The sequence below is a fragment of the Oncorhynchus gorbuscha genome, unplaced genomic scaffold, assembly GCF_021184085.1.
Source record: "Oncorhynchus gorbuscha isolate QuinsamMale2020 ecotype Even-year unplaced genomic scaffold, OgorEven_v1.0 Un_scaffold_362:::fragment_2:::debris, whole genome shotgun sequence".
In the NCBI taxonomy this organism is placed as follows: domain Eukaryota; kingdom Metazoa; phylum Chordata; class Actinopteri; order Salmoniformes; family Salmonidae; genus Oncorhynchus; species Oncorhynchus gorbuscha.
In genome coordinates, this window is record NW_025745217.1 from 1 (window position 1) to 18,397 (window position 18,397).

At 44.8% G+C, this 18,397-nt stretch overlaps 1 protein-coding gene across 2 annotated transcripts; it reads right to left on the reverse strand.

Moving 5' to 3' along the window:
- Positions 1-1,318: 1,318 nt before the first annotated feature.
- nrde2 (NRDE-2, necessary for RNA interference, domain containing) lies at positions 1,319-16,745 on the reverse strand. Of its 2 annotated transcripts, none has more exons than XM_046333245.1 (12): positions 16,057-16,745; positions 15,362-15,464; positions 14,851-15,042; positions 13,747-13,890; positions 9,764-10,253; positions 9,170-9,578; positions 5,396-5,529; positions 3,977-4,100; positions 3,645-3,817; positions 3,140-3,529; positions 1,927-2,900; positions 1,319-1,764 (listed from the first exon to the last, which is right to left on the reverse strand). In XM_046333245.1, the coding sequence occupies exons 1-12, from the start codon at positions 16,115-16,117 to the stop codon at positions 1,593-1,595; spliced, it is 3,366 nt and encodes a 1,121-aa protein (XP_046189201.1). In that variant the 5' UTR covers positions 16,118-16,745; the 3' UTR covers positions 1,319-1,592. The 2 variants fall into 2 exon arrangements, with proteins under 2 accessions (XP_046189201.1, XP_046189199.1); XM_046333243.1 differs by having other exon boundaries at positions 1,324-1,764; positions 14,851-15,045; positions 16,057-16,744.
- Positions 16,746-18,397: the final 1,652 nt, after the last annotated feature.

Consider the following 18,397-nt stretch of genomic DNA (forward strand, 5'->3'; position numbering starts at 1 on the left):
TACAACACACAAAACACCAGACGTCAGCTACAACACACAAAACACCAGACGTCAGCTACAACACACAAAACACCAGACGTCAGCTACAACACACAAAACACCAGACGTCAGCTACAACACACAAAACACCAGACGTCAGCTACAACTCACAAAACACCAGACGTCAGCTACAACACACAAAACGTCAGCTACAACACAACAAAACACCAGACGTCAGATACAACACACAAAACACCAGACGTCAGCTACAACACACAAAACACCAGACGTCAGCTACAACACACAAAACACCAGACGTCAGCTACAACACAACAAAACACCAGACGTTAGCTACAACACACAAAACACCAGACGTCAGATACAACACACAAAACACCAGACGTTAGCTACAACACAACAAAACACCAGACGTCAGCTACAACACACAAAACACCAGACGTCAGCTACAACACAACAAAACACCAGACGTCAGCTACAACACACAAAACACCAGACGTCAGCTACAACACACAAAACGTCAGCTACAACACAACAAAACACCAGACGTCAGATACAACACACAAAACACCAGACGTCAGCTACAACACACAAAACACCAGACGTCAGCTACAACACACAAAACACCAGACGTCAGCTACAACACACAAAACACCAGACGTCAGCTACAACACAACAAAACACCAGACGTTAGCTACAACACACAAAACACCAGACGTCAGCTACAACACACAACACACCAGATGTCAGCTACAACACACAACACACCAGACGTCAGCTACAACACACAACACACCAGACGTCAGCTACAACACACAAAACACCAGACGCCAGCTACAACACACAAAACACCAGACGTCAGCTACAACACAACAAAACACCAGACGTCAGCTACAACACAACAAAACACCAGACGTCAGCTACAACACAACAAAACACCAGACGTCAGCTACAACACAACAAAACACCAGACGTCAGCTACAACACAACAACACACCAGACGTCAGCTACAACACACAACACACCAGACGTCAGCTACAACACACAAAACACCAGACGTCAGCTACAACACACAAAAGATACAGACACACAAAACACCAGACGTCAGCTACAACACAACAAAACACCAGACGTCAGCTACAACACAACAAAACACCAGACGTCAGCTACAACACAACAAAACACCAGACGTCAGCTACAACACAACAAAACACCAGACGTCAGCTACAACACAACAAAACACCAGACGTCAGCTACAACACAACAACACACCAGACGTCAGCTACAACACAACAAAACACCAGACGTCAGCTACAACACAACAAAATACCAGACGTCAGATACAACACACAAAACACCAGACGTCAGCTACAACACACAACACACCAGACGTCAGATACAACACAACAAAACACCAGACGTCAGATACAACACACAATAAAACACCTGACGTTAGCTACAACACAACAAAACACCAAACACCAGCTTCAGCAATACTTCCAAGTCTCCTTCATCCCTCGGCTGTTGGAACAAACCTGAGGTTCTGATAACTGCAATGATTTAAGGGTGTTTTAAAGAGGTGTCTTAACAGGAAGTTAATGTTTTAAAGAGGCGTCTTTTTTTACCAGGAAGTTCATGTACATCCTCCACAGCAACGGACAGTGGACCCCATGCTCTGTTGCTATGGCATTCTCAAACAGCGAGCGGATACGGTTGCTCAGGCCGTTCTCTGGCAGGCTGGAGACCGTGTCACCACAGCAATCAGACCTGCCAAGAAAAAAACAATAACTCATGAAAAAACATCCACGAAATGAATCTAAATGTGAGCTACTACAGTAGTTCTATTCCTTTTTTGTGTTTGTGTGTCCTGTTACTGACATTATTAGATTCAGTTATAATGATTAGAGCCTTCATCTTCAGTGTTCTCACCTCTGAACAGAGTCCACTAGCTGCTTCCTTTGCTCCTCTGCGCTGATTGCGAACAGGCGTGGCACGACACTGGTACTAGCCTTGGTCACGCTGTGGAAGAAGCGGCGAGCCCTGCCAGCGCTATGGTAGCGGTTCTCCACCTGCACATACAACTGCCACAGAGAAGTGCTGGAGGCAAAGTGGGCCAGGGCCGAGGTCAGCGCCAGTCTGATATGGCTAAGTGGGTACACGTTGGTGCTGGTGTGGTAGCGCAGTAGCGCCACCTGCTGGACAGCCAGGGCCTCACACTCTGAGACAGAGCTCAGTGTCTGTATGTCACACATAACTTCACTGCTAGCTGACTCCTGGGCTGACATACTGGAGTGTTGCTCCAGCCTCTTTCTGGCCAGGTTGTAGACAGCATCAGCAGCATCAACCCCCACAGTCAGGTACTGGAATAGGGCGTAACACCCCACCAGACCTTTGACCTGCCTGGACTTGGATTGCCCCTGCCCCGCGGCCCCCTCCTCCTGCCCAGGCAGGGAGCTCACCACAGCCTGCTCATAGGCCTTCCTGGCCTTCAGCACGGCCACTGGAGCCAACTGTCCCAAGAAGGGGGCATACGAACTACCCTCTGCTAGCTTGGTGAGGATATAGACCGCTGGTGAAGACATGGCGGTCGTAACAGTCATCCCTGCCCCGCCCAGATCCCTTCGCCAGGCCTCCTCCACCTCCAGCTGGGCGTAGAGCAGGCAGAGGTCACACAGGGCAGGGTCTGCCAGCCCTCCTGCCACGCCCAGTCCCAGGGCTGTGTCGAACACCTTGTGGGCCTCGTCCAAATTCCCTAGCAGCCACTCCAGGTGGGCGTACTCCCTCCACAGGCTGAGGCGGCCCCGGTTCTCTGGCTCCTTCAGCAGGCGCTTGGCCAGGCGCTTGCTCCTCTTCCCCTGGGATTTCACACGCTTCTTGTTCCTGCCGCGCACGCACCTCAGCACCTTAATGTTACATACAGAGTGGAAGGACAGGAGAGACATGAGCATTAGTGGGAGAATCTCAATGGAGAATGAGAGGGGGAAGGACACAAAGTTCAGCATTAAAATGGAATGAAAATACGTACCTTTCATCCTGACTACAATGAACTTAAAATTCCTTCACGATTACCAAAGTAATTGAACTTGGCTGAGCATATGCTTGCCTGGCTCTAAAGCTTATAGCTGGGGTAACCTGGGTTTACCTTGAGCTTCTCATACTGGATCCAGTGTAGTGAGAGGACAGCTCTCTCCTGAGCAGAGAACAGAGGCAGAACCATCTGGAACACGTTGTCTACAAACTCCTCCCCCTGCTTACACAGCCCCACCCCCCTCCTGGCACCCTGCAGGGAGGTCATGTGACCCACGGGGCTGACCCCAGGAACAGGGAGGGCATAAGAGGTCAGTGGTGAGTCAGGATGGTGAACATCCCCCAGTAGAGCCTGATCATCCAGCAGCAGGCTACAGGAGGGGGCGCTGTAACAGGAAGTGTCAGCAGGCAGACCCAGGAAGTGCAGGAAGGACAGAAGAAGACATAGCTGGAGGTCTGGGCGGACCAGCCGGATCATAGACGGCCCAATGTCATCAAACAGCACCTACATAGAACACACACATGCAGGCAAGTGGTAAGACATAAATAGCAACAGTAAGGAACCCAGTTTTTAATGGTAGATATATCCCAGTTTTGGCACCACTAATCACAGCCAATACCTGTCGGTCCGGGTCCTCACAGTCCTCCACCGATTGGCCCTTGGTTTTGTCCGGCCTCCATGGCAGCCAATGGATGGCTTCGCGTGACGTCTCCACATCCAACCAGATCCTCCACTTGGGCCAGGTTTTATCCTTCACCTCCAATTCCTCCTGATCTTCTTCATCTCCATCATCTGTCACACAGAGGTTCCAAAGGTTAACATTACAACACTATGACTTACGTCGCCAAAACGTCCTAACAGGCTACTAGTGTAATTACAGTGTTATAACACAGAGACCATGTAAAGTGTTAGCACAGGTTTTATTACAGGCAAGGCTATAAAGTTGTTAACCTTGTTCACTGGGTTGGAGCCAGCCCCCTCTCTCCTGCTGGGTCATCCAGGCTCTCCATCCACTGGCCCCTCTCTCCCCGACACGGGGCTCCCCACTGTCCCAGAATGGCTCAAAGAACTCCACCTGGAGGACCACAAAGGGGCAAAGGCCAAAGGGAGGGTTTAATACAACACAGATATTTATATCAATCCCTCAATACTACAGTAATACATAATGTACAATCACACAGAGGGTGGAGGAGAGGGAATGTTGGGTATTTCAACAATGTAATCATTTGTAAACATATCATTGATGGGCAGTTGTCTCCATCTGCGCCGAGGTCAGCAGTTCTCCTGACAAGAAGAACAACAGACTGAACTGCAGGACAAGCCTGCAGGACAATAACTAGATGGAATGAATTAGTCCCTCCATGGTAGTGCATGCCTCTCTCTGCCGCCAACACAGTGCTGCAGTGATCAGCAGACCAGACCTCCATGGAGAACAGCAGAAACACATTAGTGTGGAATAAAATGTGGTCCTGAAAAGGAGATCTTCTAATTACTTGGTGACGAATCCAAAAGCTGAAGGATTTTATATATCCATATAGTAATGTTAGATTTAGTGGCAGCGTTGGGAGCCAACCCATTTACATTCTTATTAAATATCACCGTCTCTGAGACAAAAGACAGATCGGCTCCGAACATGGGGCTTTGGACATGAGTACTTCCAAATTCAGTAGAGAAATCCTATATGGTGTGATATCTTAACAATACAAAGCTCAATTGACCTAGACTATCTTCCAATAGCCACACTATCCATACCACTTGAAATGCATAGCCAATACATATTGCTTCATTATAGTACTACGCTAGTATAGGCCTTGGAACAGAGACGTAGTGTTAAGGGAAGGTCTCTCATCAACAAATACAACCCTGATCAATTAAAACAGTTCATAAAAGCTAATGCTGTGTTTACCATGTGGACACACACATAGCAACATGCCCTTGCTTCATTTGAGGTATTATACATTCAGAATTATGTCTCCATTATGTAATGTTGCTGGTGCTGGGAGGGCAGTGAGCTGTGAGCCACTGCAGCAGTTCTGACAGAAGAGCAAACAGGCCATTATCTGTTCTCTCAAATTAGAATGCCCCACTGCTGGAAAAAGGTCTCTATTAAAAGTTTCCATGTAGTGTGTAAAGTGACAAGGCCCAGACCAGTCTGAAGGGCACTCTGTGGAGAGGGCCCCAGCACTGCTTTAATGACAGTGACAAAAAACAAACAGCATTGGTGCACTGGCTTTGGATAAACAGCCAATACAGTAACACCAATTCATCATCAGTCTATTCTGGAGGGAGATACCAGCTGTATATGAGTACATGTGTTGGAACATGTGTGTTCTTTGCAGAGGAAATTGGGGAATGACTGTGTGTGTGTACCTGTTGTCTGGTGGGTAGGTCCTTGACAGTGTCTGGCTTGAAGAAGGTGAAGTCCAGTAGGCCCTGGAACAGACACACAGCTTTCTCTGAGTGGCCAGCCTGCCTGAGGAAATGACACTGCTGGAGGAAGATGGCTGCAGGGAGAGAGGAGAGAGCATACAATACCACATCATTAATTATAATTCCTCACACAGATCACCCAGTTCAGTTACACCTATTAGAACAAGCACGTGTGCATTAGTTTAGTATGAGCTCTTAAAGATGAATTCATTGAAAAATCCTCAGACTTTGAAAGAAACAAATAGCATGATTAGGAAGAACGTGCAATTTTTGTTTTGTTTTTGTAAGTAATAACAGATAGATAATCTTCCCTGAATGAAAAAAATCAGCAGGCAAATTACATCTGCACATCCCTGAGGTCACATGATAGGTCAGCTTCTCAAAATCTTTTTATTGCCCCTCAACAGTAGTCTTCATTATTCTGAATAATTATCAAGTTATAATTAATGCAGCCATCTCCTGCAGATGTTCCCTTTAAGCTGGGGTTACATTGCCCTGACTTGTAACCTGGTCCCAGATCTGTTTGTGCTGCCAATGGCCATAGGAGTTGGCAAGACAGCACAAACAGATCTGGGACCAGGCTACCTGCCTTGTACTGCCAGTACAGAGACCACCTGCATTTTCGAAAAGGAACCAAACAGTCAAAAAGAGTCTCCCTCAGAGGTCAGGTGGAGATATATGCCAAACACTGCAATGTAAGCAGAGGCTATGGTCGAATTTTAGTACATACGGTGTACATCTCCCACACTGTTTGATCTGTCCACAGTGCAGCTTCAGATATGCTAGAATATGTACTATTCAACCACAAGAGGGAGTCTGGGACCATCAACTTATAACAGTAAAACAATTGAAGAGCTTCTGTGAGTGATGACATACATTGGTTGAACCTGAAACAGCTAGCCTATTTTCTATGGTTGAACCTGAAACAGCTAGCCTATTTTCTATGGTTGAACCTGAAACAGCTAGCCTATTTTCTATGGTTGAACCTGAAACAGCTAGCCTATTTTCTATGGTTGAACCTGAAACAGCTAGCCTATTTTCTATGGTTGAACCTTGAACCTGAAAACAGCCTATTTTCTATGGTTGAAGCCTATTTTCTATGGTTGAACCTGAAACAGCTAGCCTATTTTCTATGGTTGAACCTGAAACAGCTAGCCTATTTTCTATGGTTGAACCTGAAACAGCTAGCCTATTTTCTATGGTTGAACCTGAAACAGCTAGCCTATTTTCTATGATTGAACCTGAAACAGCTAGCCTATTTTCCATGAGTTGCAGTAGTTGATCTATAAACCTAAATAGTTCCACTATGTTCAATACAATTCCAGGTGATTTCAATAAGCGAAGCATCACTGGATAACATCAAATCCCTAACATGTTTTCTACCCTTACATAACAGTTAGCTGTGGTCAACAGATAGGACTGTTTGAGTGGACTAAATCAAGGTTTCCCAAACTCGGTCCTGGGACCAAGTTTGGGAAACCCTAGGCTACAGAATGTGAGGCAATCACTTCTGTTTCTGATTGTTTAAACCTTATCATTACCTTACCATTATTTTTCATTAAATTAAGGCTGTACTTGAAATGCTCCTCGACTGCATCCCATCCTTATCATTGTTCAGCAGGCTAAAGCCCTGACAAGACAGTTCCATGTCCAGCCCAGACTGACCACTGGACAGCTAGTCTAACTAGATGATAGTTTCATTAGTCTAATTGAGGGGCAGATGTCAGAGGGCCAGGAGGCTAGTCCAGGACTGTAGTACTCATATCATGGCTCAGCAGCATGGACACTGGAGTGGACATCCATGATCCTCTCTCCCTTTCTCACCCTCCTTCTCCCCTAGTCCATCTGTTCCTCATCTCCTGTCAGTGGTCAGAAACATTACGCAGCACAAACCTGTTTAGGGGTCTGTTCACGAGAATGAAATATGTTATAGAACATTGCAGATAGATGTGTACTGTATAAAACAGATATAATTGTCAGTCATTGGGAAAAGGGAATCTTGTCAGTTCTATTTATGACAATTCTAGCTGCACAATTCCACATTTGTCTACTGAACGAGGCCCTGTGCCACATCCACAGACATCTGGCAATGACATCATGATACACATTAATTAAATGTAGTCTGTCATGACAGATTATAACCACATCAAATCCATACCAAAGACTTCTGAAAGGAGTTTAAAGGAGATACAGTGCCGTGAAAAAGTATTGTCCCCTTTCTGATTTTCTATATTTTTTATACTAAATACTATCTTCAAACAAAACCTAATATTAGATAAAGTGAACCGAGTTTACAAATAACACCCCCCAAAAAGTACTTATTTTATTTATTTAATTAACAATATTATGCAACACTCAATTCACCTGTGTGAATAGGTAATTGCCACCTTACACTCAATAACTGGTTGTGCCACCTTTATGCTGCAATGACTGCAACCAAATGCATCCTGTAGTTGTTGATCAGTCGCTCGCATCGCTGTGGAGGAATTTTGGCCCATTCTTGCATGCAGAACTGCAGTAACTCAGTGACATCTGTGAGTTTTCAAGCATGAACTACTTGTTTCAAATCCTGCCACAACATCTCAATTGGGATTAGGTCGGGACTTTGACTAGGCCATTCCAAAACTTCAAATTTGTTGCTTTTTAACCATTTTCATGTAGACTTGTTTTGAATTATCGTCTTGCTGTATCACCCAGCTGCACTTCAGCTCACAGACGGATTGCCTGACATTCTCCTGTAGAATTATCTGATACAGACCCAAATTCGTGGTTCCTTCTATTAAGACAAGTCGTCCAGATCCTGAGGCAGCAAAGCATCCCCAAACCATCACACTACTACCACCATGCTTGTCCGTTGGTATGAGGTTCATACTGTGGAATGCAGTGTTTGGTTTTCGTCAGACTCAATGGGACCCATCTCATCCAAAAAGTTGAATCAAGTTTGCCAAAAAACACCTGGAAGCACCTGAATAATCATCAAGACTCTTGGAAGAATATTTTATGGACAGATGATTCAATAGTGTAACTTTTTGGGTGTACGGGGGCAATTACTGTTTCACACAGGGAATTGGGTGTTGCATAACTTTGTTATGTGATACATAAAATAAGTAGCACTTTTTTTGTTATTCGCAAACTCAGGTTCCCTTTATATAATATTAGGTTTTGGTTAAAGATCTGATATTTCAGTTAGAAAAATATGCAAAAATAGGGAAAATCAGAAATGGGCAAATACTTTTTCACAACACTGTACATAAACACGCACACACTCCGGCAGAGACAACAGCAGCTTTCACTTCCAATAGAATGACAACTAATCCACACTTCTCTTCAACTCTCATGGTCACAGACACAGTCCAAACATTCACAATGAACCACATACAGATCAATACAGCAGCAGGACAGGACACAATGACAAGGGGAAACCTGAACCATAATACTCGCTCTCTGCTCGCCTCTACAAATATTTACATTGGCTAATGCTTCTCAAGTTTCAGCCCCTCTGCAGTACAGCCATGTGCCAGTGAATAAAAGACGAGAAAGCAAAAACCAATGCCTTTCCATCACAACCAAACAGAACAAGTTTGTGAGTTAGTGCACATTTCAGTAATCCTCTGTCTATAATGTAGAAGCTATCTCGGGGGAAAAGTTCTTAATACGTTATTAATACAAACATTATTAAATATAAAGTATATAGTATGTGGCTTGGACCATTACCCAGCATGTGTTCATCAGTACCCGGCAGCATCTGGTGAGAAACCATGCTCCCATCCTGCACCGCCGCCAGCGTGCTCAGACACTTCCCGTATACCGTGTTGACCTTTGACACGGAGAAGGTACTGAAGTGGCTCTGCATGAACAGCAGGTACTTCCTCCACAGGGGGGCACTGTTGGGGTGCAGGAACACCAGCTTTTTCCACTCCTTCAGCAGGGCTGCCGGCTCCCACAGCTCCCTACAGAGCCGCAGTCGCTCCAGCTTCAGTTCCACGCAGCTCGGGTTATTCTCCACTGCTCGATCCAAAATGGCTACCTTCTTCTCCAGCGTGGCGCGCACTGACCTCTTCCGCCGCTCGCTCTCGTTCTCAGAGATGTCAGCAAACACCCCAGGCGCCCCAGCTACCTCGTCCTGTAATACAGTTCTGGAAGTTATTATGTGATTTGTTGTATCAAGATACAGGCCAGGGACTAGAATCTTTCCTGACACGTTGAAATGTCCCGGAAATACTCTTGGCCCTAGTAAAATTTCATGTGATTTGAATGGACTGATTGGTGTGGTGTGTAATTATGGGGTTTTAACATTGAGTAGTGTACCTGGAAGAGGACAAACTGAAGCCAGGTGTGTGTGTCTGTGGGGGTTTCCCTCAGCCTCCTATTGAAGTCCTCCACCCGTTCAGCCAGCATGACGGCAGCATTGTCCCTGGGAGTAGAAGGTTGTTCCTCTGCCTTGCCATGCTCCAACTTCCCCTTCCCCTGGAGCCACAGGGATGTGGAGGAGTCATACACCCCCAGGGGGTTGACCCAGGAGCCCTGGCCTTTGGCAGAGCCACCCCCCTCTGCCTCAGCTTCCAGACAGGAGGGAACAGGGATGAAGGATAAAGTGGTGGTTGTGGTGTCCTCTGGTGGAGGTCTGGGCAACGTGGGTTTGCCATCAGACATCAGCAGCTGGCGGACGGTGGGGGAGAAGTAGCGGTTGGGTCTCTGTCTCCTGTCCACTCTCTTCTTCTCTGGGCCAGACTCAGCCCAGCTCACGGCCTGAGACCGCAGGTTCAAACCCAGAGAGGAAGAGCCTTTCCTTTTGTACCTTTAAATACATTACAATCATTACAGTCATATGTAGAATCCCTGTAAAGAGAAATAGCAATGTATTGAGAGCGTTTTGAATTGGGCTGCGACTCAGTAAGGGAGGGCAGGGTGAGAAAGAGAAAAAAAGGAGAAATAAACAGAATTGTCTGCGTCACCTGACCACCTCCAAAAAGGAAGTCCCTCTGCAGCAATACACCAAGCACCAGTCCAATCATGGCTATATTGATCACATTTCACTTAACTTGCTGTGGTGTGTGTATTGACTACACATTAAACCCAACATCATCTGAAACTCAATTTGTTGCCCTTGTGCAGTTAATAAAAATATCAGTGGGTCCTACTACACCACTTCTGTGGACATGCATACGTATATAGACACACACTTAGAAATATGCTAATGAAGACAACCATACTCAGAAGCAAACTTAGTTAAAAGAAGACACTTCACGACCAAAGGTATGTGGACACCTCCTCGTTGAACATCTCATTCCAAACTCATGGGCGTTAATATGGAGTTGGTCCCGAAATGCTGCTATAACAGTCTCCACTCTTCTGGGAAGGCTTTCCACTCGATGTTGGAACATTGCTGCAGGTTCTTGCTTCCATTCAGCCATAAGAGCAATAGGGAGGTCGGGCACTGATGTTGGGCGATTAGGCCTGGCTTGCAGGCGGCGTTCCAATTCATTCCAAAGGTGTTAGATGGGCTTGAGGTCAGGGCTCTGTGCAGGCCAGTCAAGTTCTTCCACACCGATCTCGACAAACCATCTCTGTATGGACCTCGCTTTGTGCACAGGGCATTGTTATGCTGAAACAGGAAAGGGCATTTCCCCAACTATTGCCACAAAATTGGGAGCACAGAATTGTCAAGAATGTCATGTATGCTGAAGAGTCAAGATTTTCTTTCACTGGAACTAAGGGGCCTAGGCTGAACCATGAAAAACAGCCCCAAACCATTATTCACTATGCAGTCGGCAGGTTGCGTTCTCCTGGCATCCTCCAAACCCAGATTCGTCAGTCGGACTGGCACGTGGTGAAACGTGATTAATCACTCCAGAGAGTGCGCTTCCTCTGCTCCAGAGTCCAATGGCTGCGAGCTTTACACCACTCCACCCGACGCTTGGGCTGCTCGCCCATGGAAACCCATTTCATCAAGCTTCCGACAAACAGTTATTGTGCTCACGTTGCTTCCAGAGGCAGTTTCGAACTCGGTAGTGAGTGTTGCAACTGAGGACAGACTATTTTTAAACGCTACGTGCTTAAGCACTCGCCTGTGCCGTTCTGTGAGCTTGTGTGGCCTACTACTTTGCGGCTGAGCCGTGTTTGCTAATAGACTTTTCCACTTCACAATAATAGCACTTACGGTTGACCGGGACAGCCAGATCAGAGCACAAATTTGACTGACTTGTTCGAAAAGGTGGCATCCTATGACAGTGCCACGTTGAAAGTCACTGAGCTCTTCAGTGAGGCCATTCTACTGCCAATGTTTGTTTATGGAGATTGCATGGCTGTGTGCTGGACTTATACACCTGGTGTGGCTGAAATAGCCAAATCCTCTGATATGAAGGGGTGTCCATATAGTGTACAGTGCATTCGGAAAGTATTCAGACCTTATTCAGGCTTTATTCTAAAATTGACAGTGCATGTCAGTGCAAAAACCAAGGCATGAGGTCAAATTAATTGTCCGTAGAGCTCCAAGACAGGATTGTGTCGAGGCACAGATCTGAGGAAGGGTACCAAAAAAATGTCTGCAGCATTGAAGTTTTCCAAGAACACAGTGGCCTCCATCATTCTTAAATGGAAGAACTTTGGAACCACCAAGACTCTCCCGAGAGCTGGCCGCCCGGCCAAACTGACCAATCGGGGGAGAAGGGCCTTGAACCCGATGATAACTCTGATGGAGCTCCAGAGTTCTTCTGTGGAGATGGGAGAAACTTCCAGAAAGACAACCATCTCTGCAGCACTCCACCAATCAGGCCTTTATGGTACAGTGGCCAGACGGAAAACACTCCCCAGTAAAAGGCTCATGGCAGCCTGCTTGGAGTTTAGCAAAAGGCACCTAAAGGACTCTCAGACCATGAGAAACCAGATTCTCCGGTCTGATGAAACTAAGATTCAACTCTTTGGCCTGAATGCCAAGTGTCACATCTAGAGGAAACTTGGCACCATCCCTATGGTGAAGCATGGTGGTGGCAGCATCATCATGCTGTGGGGATGTTTTTCAGCGGCAGGGACTGGGAGACTAGACAGGATCGAGGGAAAGATGAACGGAGCAAAGTACAGAGAGATCCTTGATGAAAACCTGCTCCAGAGTGATCAGGACCTCAGACTGGGGTGAAGATTCACCTTCCAACAAGACAACGACCCTAAGCACACAAACAAGACAATGCAGGAATGGCTTCGTGACAAGTCTTTAAATGTCCTTGAGTGGTCCCAGCCAGAGCAAACTGAAAATAGCTGTGCAGAGATGCTCCCCATCCAACCTGACAAAGCTTGAGAAGATCTGCAGAGAAGAATGGGAGAAACTCCACATATACAGGTGTGCCAAGCTTGTAGTATCATACCCAAGAAGACTCAAGGCTGTAATCGCTGCCAAAGGTGCTTCAAACAAAGGGTCTGAATACTTATGGAAATGTGATATTTCCGGGGGGGGTTTTATAATACATTTGCGCAAAATAATTTGTGGGGATTTGTGTGGAAAAACAATTTAATACATTTTAGAATAAGACTGTAATGTAACAAAATGTGGAAAATGGGTCTGAATACTTTCCCGAATGCACTGTACGTATGGCAACAATATATACCCCACAGTGAGCGTACATCCTAGGCACGTCATTATTCAATTCACTAAGTATGTAGGGCATAGAATGCGCTCTGACAGGAAGGAAGGAATTTATAGCAGTTAAAAGCTTTGATTTCAGCACCCTGACTGTGACTGCAGGCTGAGGGCAGGCAGAGGGCTGAAGTAGTAAAACCACCTGTGAGAGATGGATTACTGCAGCGCTACAGAAACAAAACTCTGTGCAGCTTTTATTATCACCCCCCCCCCCCCCCAACTCCACCCTCTGGCCACCCAAGCTCGCGTGTGATGATGTGTACTGTAATGGAGCTGACTGACTCCCTCTCTGATTGACCTTGCGTTGGGAGCAGAACCAGGCAGGGGGGTAAACTAAACACTGCTGGCCAACAGATACCCTTGCAACACTATCGTGCCAACCTGAACGGTACGGTTATTTTCGCATTGTCCTTTCCAGTGCGAGTCCAGTGACAGTGGTGGATGCGCAGCCAGGCCAGTGAGGTATAGCTCAGCTCTATCCAGCTCAGTGGTGTGGACAAGAGTGGGTTGATGATGGCTGACGGACAGCTACACCAGAGCTGAGATGGCAGTAATGGTGGTGGTGCAGAGGTGAGGGGTGTTAGAGTGGGGAGGCGGAGGGTGGAAGGTGGTGCAGCGGAGGGGGAAGGAAGGTTACCTACCTAGCGAGGTTACCTACCTAGCGATATCTCCTCTGTAAAGTGATTTGTACTCCCAGTTGGCACGGTCTGCTCTCCTGTCCACGCAGAAGGGCTGATCGGTGGGGGTCTGGAGGTCATCCAACCACACAAAAGACCCCTCCACCTGAAACTGAACCGCCTCACTACAGACAGAGATAGTCAGGATTAATGAAGAGTATAGGCCACACCTCTAAAGAGGGGTGGGTGACGTAGCGAGTCAGCATTTTCATGATTGGCACAAAAGACAATATAGGGTTAATGGTGCTACGTCACACAAACATGATGCCATAATGGAAATTGATAAGAAATCTTTTCATAAAACAGACATAATCGTTAAACATTGACAGTACAGTAACAGATTAGTCGTTAAATATTGCCAGTACAGTACAGATAAAAAATAATGGCAACATTAGGATAATTTGACTGTAGCTTGAAGGATAAGTTACACAAGTCTCCTGTGGAGGAGCCAGTCCTTGAATTGAGAGAAAGAGAGACAGGTGTGTGTGTGTGGACGTGTTTAACTATTCTTGTGGGGACCAGAAGTCTCCACAAGTATAGTAAGCCGAACAAAAATTTGACCAACTGGGGACATTTTGTTAGTCCCCACGAGGTCAAATGCTATTTTCTAGGGGGTTTAGGGTTAAGGTTAGAATTAGTGTTAGAATTATGTTAAGGGTTTGTTTTAGGGTTAAAGTTAGGTTTAGGGTAAGAGTACGGGTGGGGGGTAATTTCATTGGCAGCTCAGAGACCACCAGGCTTGCTGTCGCAGTTAAATTCAGTCTGAGTCAAGAAGAGCTACTCCAACTGGCAGTCAGCCAAGACCCCCAGAGTATACCTCCCCTAACGCACTGAGCCACAGACAATGAATCTCCCTCCTACCTGGAAACACTTCAACCCTGAAACAGAACAACTACTACAGTAATACCAGCCATGGGCAAGTATTCAAAAAGCATCTTATGGTAGGAGTGCTGGTCTAGGATCAATCTCCCCCCCTGTCCAAATACTCTTATTCATTATGACATAAATTGCGAAACTGATCATATATATTCGTATTAGAGCATGTATCCTGGGTCTCACTGGGAACAAAATGAGTGAGGTCATACCTGGGAGGAGTACTCTCAGCCTTTTTTAGGAGGTCACTGGGGTAGATAGTATCCGAATCTGAGCCACTGCTTGCTGGAGAGGGTTCTCCACTCTTCTTCTTGTGCTTCTTCTTTTTCTTCTTCTTCTTCTCCTTCTTTTTCTTCTTGTTGGATTGGACATCATTCTTATCCTCCCTCTCTGGTATAACGTGTCTGCTGAGAAATGTTAGTAGTATACATTTAAGTACAAATATCACAAGCTGTTGATTTTGGGGTGAAACTACCACCACGTCAATGCTGAGATCATATCATCCCACAAAAGTACAAGATATTTGGAGGTAAACTTCTTATAATTGTGTAATAAAAACAAGATTGTGTAGTAAAATGCAAAGCTACTCAATAAAACCTCCAGTGCTTCTCAAACGGGCAGAATGCCTTATCCTGTCTCCTGTACAATGGAGCATGTAATACTATTGAGTCACAGTGAAAGGGAAATAATTGAATAACGATTAAACACTTATGATAATAACACCTTGATTCTGCCGATTGTGTTTCGTTGTCTTTCTCCGTGGCTCGTTGGTGAAGAGAGAGAGCGTCATCAGTGCGGAAACTTTGATTGTTCAGCCATTCTAGTTCTGAGGAGAGAGAAGAGGAATGTCAAAACAATCGCAATTAGTTCTCTAAGGCTTTTAAGCACAAGAATTAATCAGGTTTGGCAACAGGTTTTTTCAGAAGGAAGCCCTGCTGATACAGTAAATGCACTAAAGATAGTTCTACGTCAAAGAGTTGTCATATCACATTGTGCCAATGGGTTTAGAGTTAAATTTTATAAGGACATGATATAGTACACCTTTTTGGTTAGATTAAGGTTATGGTGAGGGCCCGATGGGCCAATGCACTGCTGACCTACAGTAAATGAATATAGGTAAATTGTTTATCATGCTTATTCACCTGGCCACACGACTGAGTAACTAACGTTAATGTTTATCAAATTATAGCTATGGATGCATATTTTGGGGGATGTTACGAGCAGAGACACTTAGCTAGCTATAGTATAATTGTGTTGTGACCAATGAAGCTAACAAGCTAGTAAAACTAGGACACTGACACTTTCAAGCAGGAACGTTGCACTTACGTTTAATTTCACTAGATCTCTCTTTGAAAAGCCGTCACAGAACGGTGGCTAACACATTCACGAAACATAAAATAAACATTTGTGGGTCTTACCTTTAGGTGCAATCTCAGCTTTTGTATTTGATAATCCTGCAAAAGCTGGAAATAGTGCCATGTTGATAGCCTCTGCGTGTAAACAGTCGCATGATTATGACGTCATCTCGAACGCGCCTGTGATTTGTTGGAGGTGTAGAATTTTAGGAATCGCGTAATTTTAGGCTGCTTAAATCCTGTTTTCTTGAATGCAAATTGTATGATTGAGCATGAGCACACAAACACACTTCCATAGACTGATTAAACCGTGATTATGCCTGGGACATATTGTTGCAGACTGCGAGATTATTGCCTAAAAGTAAATCTTGGTTTGAATGTAGTAGTTTAATTCACAAAATAGACTCAATCAGCACAGGATTTCTAATATTTTAATTGTATATTCCCTGATTGATACACCTGTTATTTTCAATTCCGCGACTAAAAGTAAATAGTTCCGTGTATGCTTGCGGTGACCAATCGCCGATCCCCACCATTCCTCCCAAAAAAACTCAAATCGAGCCCCTGTCAGATCAGGATGTATGATTTTGAGGAACTCGGCGCACTGAAAGAAACTTCTTGTCGACGGCAATAACTATAGTATTACAAAATGCTCTGTGATACAAAGTAGACAGTCCGGCCATACCGTTTTCCTAAACTACTCAGGTAATATTAGGCGCCATTGTTTGACGCATTGCAGATCCAACGTAGCCAATCGTGGGCTCCCGTACAATGGGCAGAATATTGCAGGTCCACTGTATCCAATGAGAAGCGCCGTCTCAAAAATAACTGCAATTTCTCCAGCGTCAACAGACACTGCCCAGTGTTTTTGAGTATTCTTCCGCAGAGATAAAACAGCATAAAGTAGAGCGCCATGTTCCAGCTCGAGCGCATCAGAAACCTGTATATTCATAGGCACGGGATGCAGTGAGGAGTCACTGGACAGACCGGAATCTGTCGAATTATACTACAGCTGCACTGTTGGCCACATGACCAAAGCCAATGTCAAAATTTATTTTGTGCCTATGTATGTCAATCATTTACAGATTTTTGTATTTACTGTTTTGGTAGTAAATATGACACCTTATTAGGTTTTAGTTTTTTTTATAATCACAAAACAGCATACAGAATTTGGATAATCAACCTAGCAATTATTTTCATACCCTGATCAATTTACAAATGCATGAACTGAATATATGCTGTTCACTTTATTTGAGAGTAATAAAATATAGGCTATAGATATTGAATAGTGATCCCCTGAAGGCATGCTCCTTGTAATTTCATTTTTAAAATAAATTATATATTTCGGATTTCATGACAAATGCTGAAAACAAGTTGATTCTGAGTTTGCAAAAATATTGGAAATAAATATGTCATTTTCATCACTTTTATAGCCAAACAGGCCAACTATAAAACTACATTATTCGTCATTTTGTCAATGACTGATATTGGGTAATGAATATGGGTAATCAATATGACAAATAGGCTAGCCTAAATAAATCTCCTATTGTCCGATTATCACCATCGGCCTATTTTGTTTTTAAAGTAATAATGTAATGCACATTTCATAGCTTCAATTATCATGAAGTGATGATGGAATGCCAGCTATTCTACCAACAACATCTTATGTGTACTTTTTCTTTTTAATACTCTGTCTGGTGTTGCTTATCTCCAATGCAACAATAACTCAAGGAATGGCTGGTCAAATCCAAATGTATTAATATATGAGTAGGAGTACTTGTACCAGTAAGTGTCAGATACTGTCTGTATGAAATAATAAATAAACACATTTGGTGAGTGCTTATATTTGTCCTATTTCACATATGTAGGCCACAAGTGAGTATTATATGCATATGTGAATTGGAAATGTTTTTTTTTTTTGTACATCCCAACTCCCCTGAGACACTCATGGAGAGTATATCAACAGCTACCCTGGAGCAATTAGGGTTAAGTGCCTTGGCAGATTGCTCACATTGTCAGCTCTGGGATTCAAACTAGTGACCCTTTGGTTACTGACCCAATGCTCTTACCGCTAGGCTTAAATGTAAATGTAGGCTTCCTGGCGCCAAAGGCAAATTGGTCACTGGTCTGTGTTGTTCTATGTGTGTGGCTTTAGGTTTTTGTGCCACTGCACTGTACACTGTCCTTCTCTCAGCACATATCAAAGCTGCAGGCTGAAGTAAAATCTAGACTTGGTTTCCTCTATTGTAATCGCTCCTCTTTCCCCCAGACTGCCGAAGTAACCCTGATTCAGATTGCCATTTTACCCATGCTAGATTACGGAGACATCATTTATAGATCGGCAGGTAAGGGTGCTCTCGAGTGGCTAGATGTTCTTTACCATTCGGCCATCAAATTTGCCACC

Coding starts and splice junctions, on each gene's coding strand:
- nrde2 (XM_046333243.1), bottom strand. CDS start 16,117: ATGGCACTATTTCCAGCTTTTGCAGGATTATCAAATACAAAAGCTGAG. Junction 15,046..15,361: donor ACACAATCGGCAGAATCAAG/GTGTTATTATCA, acceptor AACATTTCTCAG/CAGACACGTTATACCAGAGA. Junction 1,765..1,926: donor CTAGTGGACTCTGTTCAGAG/GTGAGAACACTG, acceptor TTTTCTTGGCAG/GTCTGATTGCTGTGGTGACA.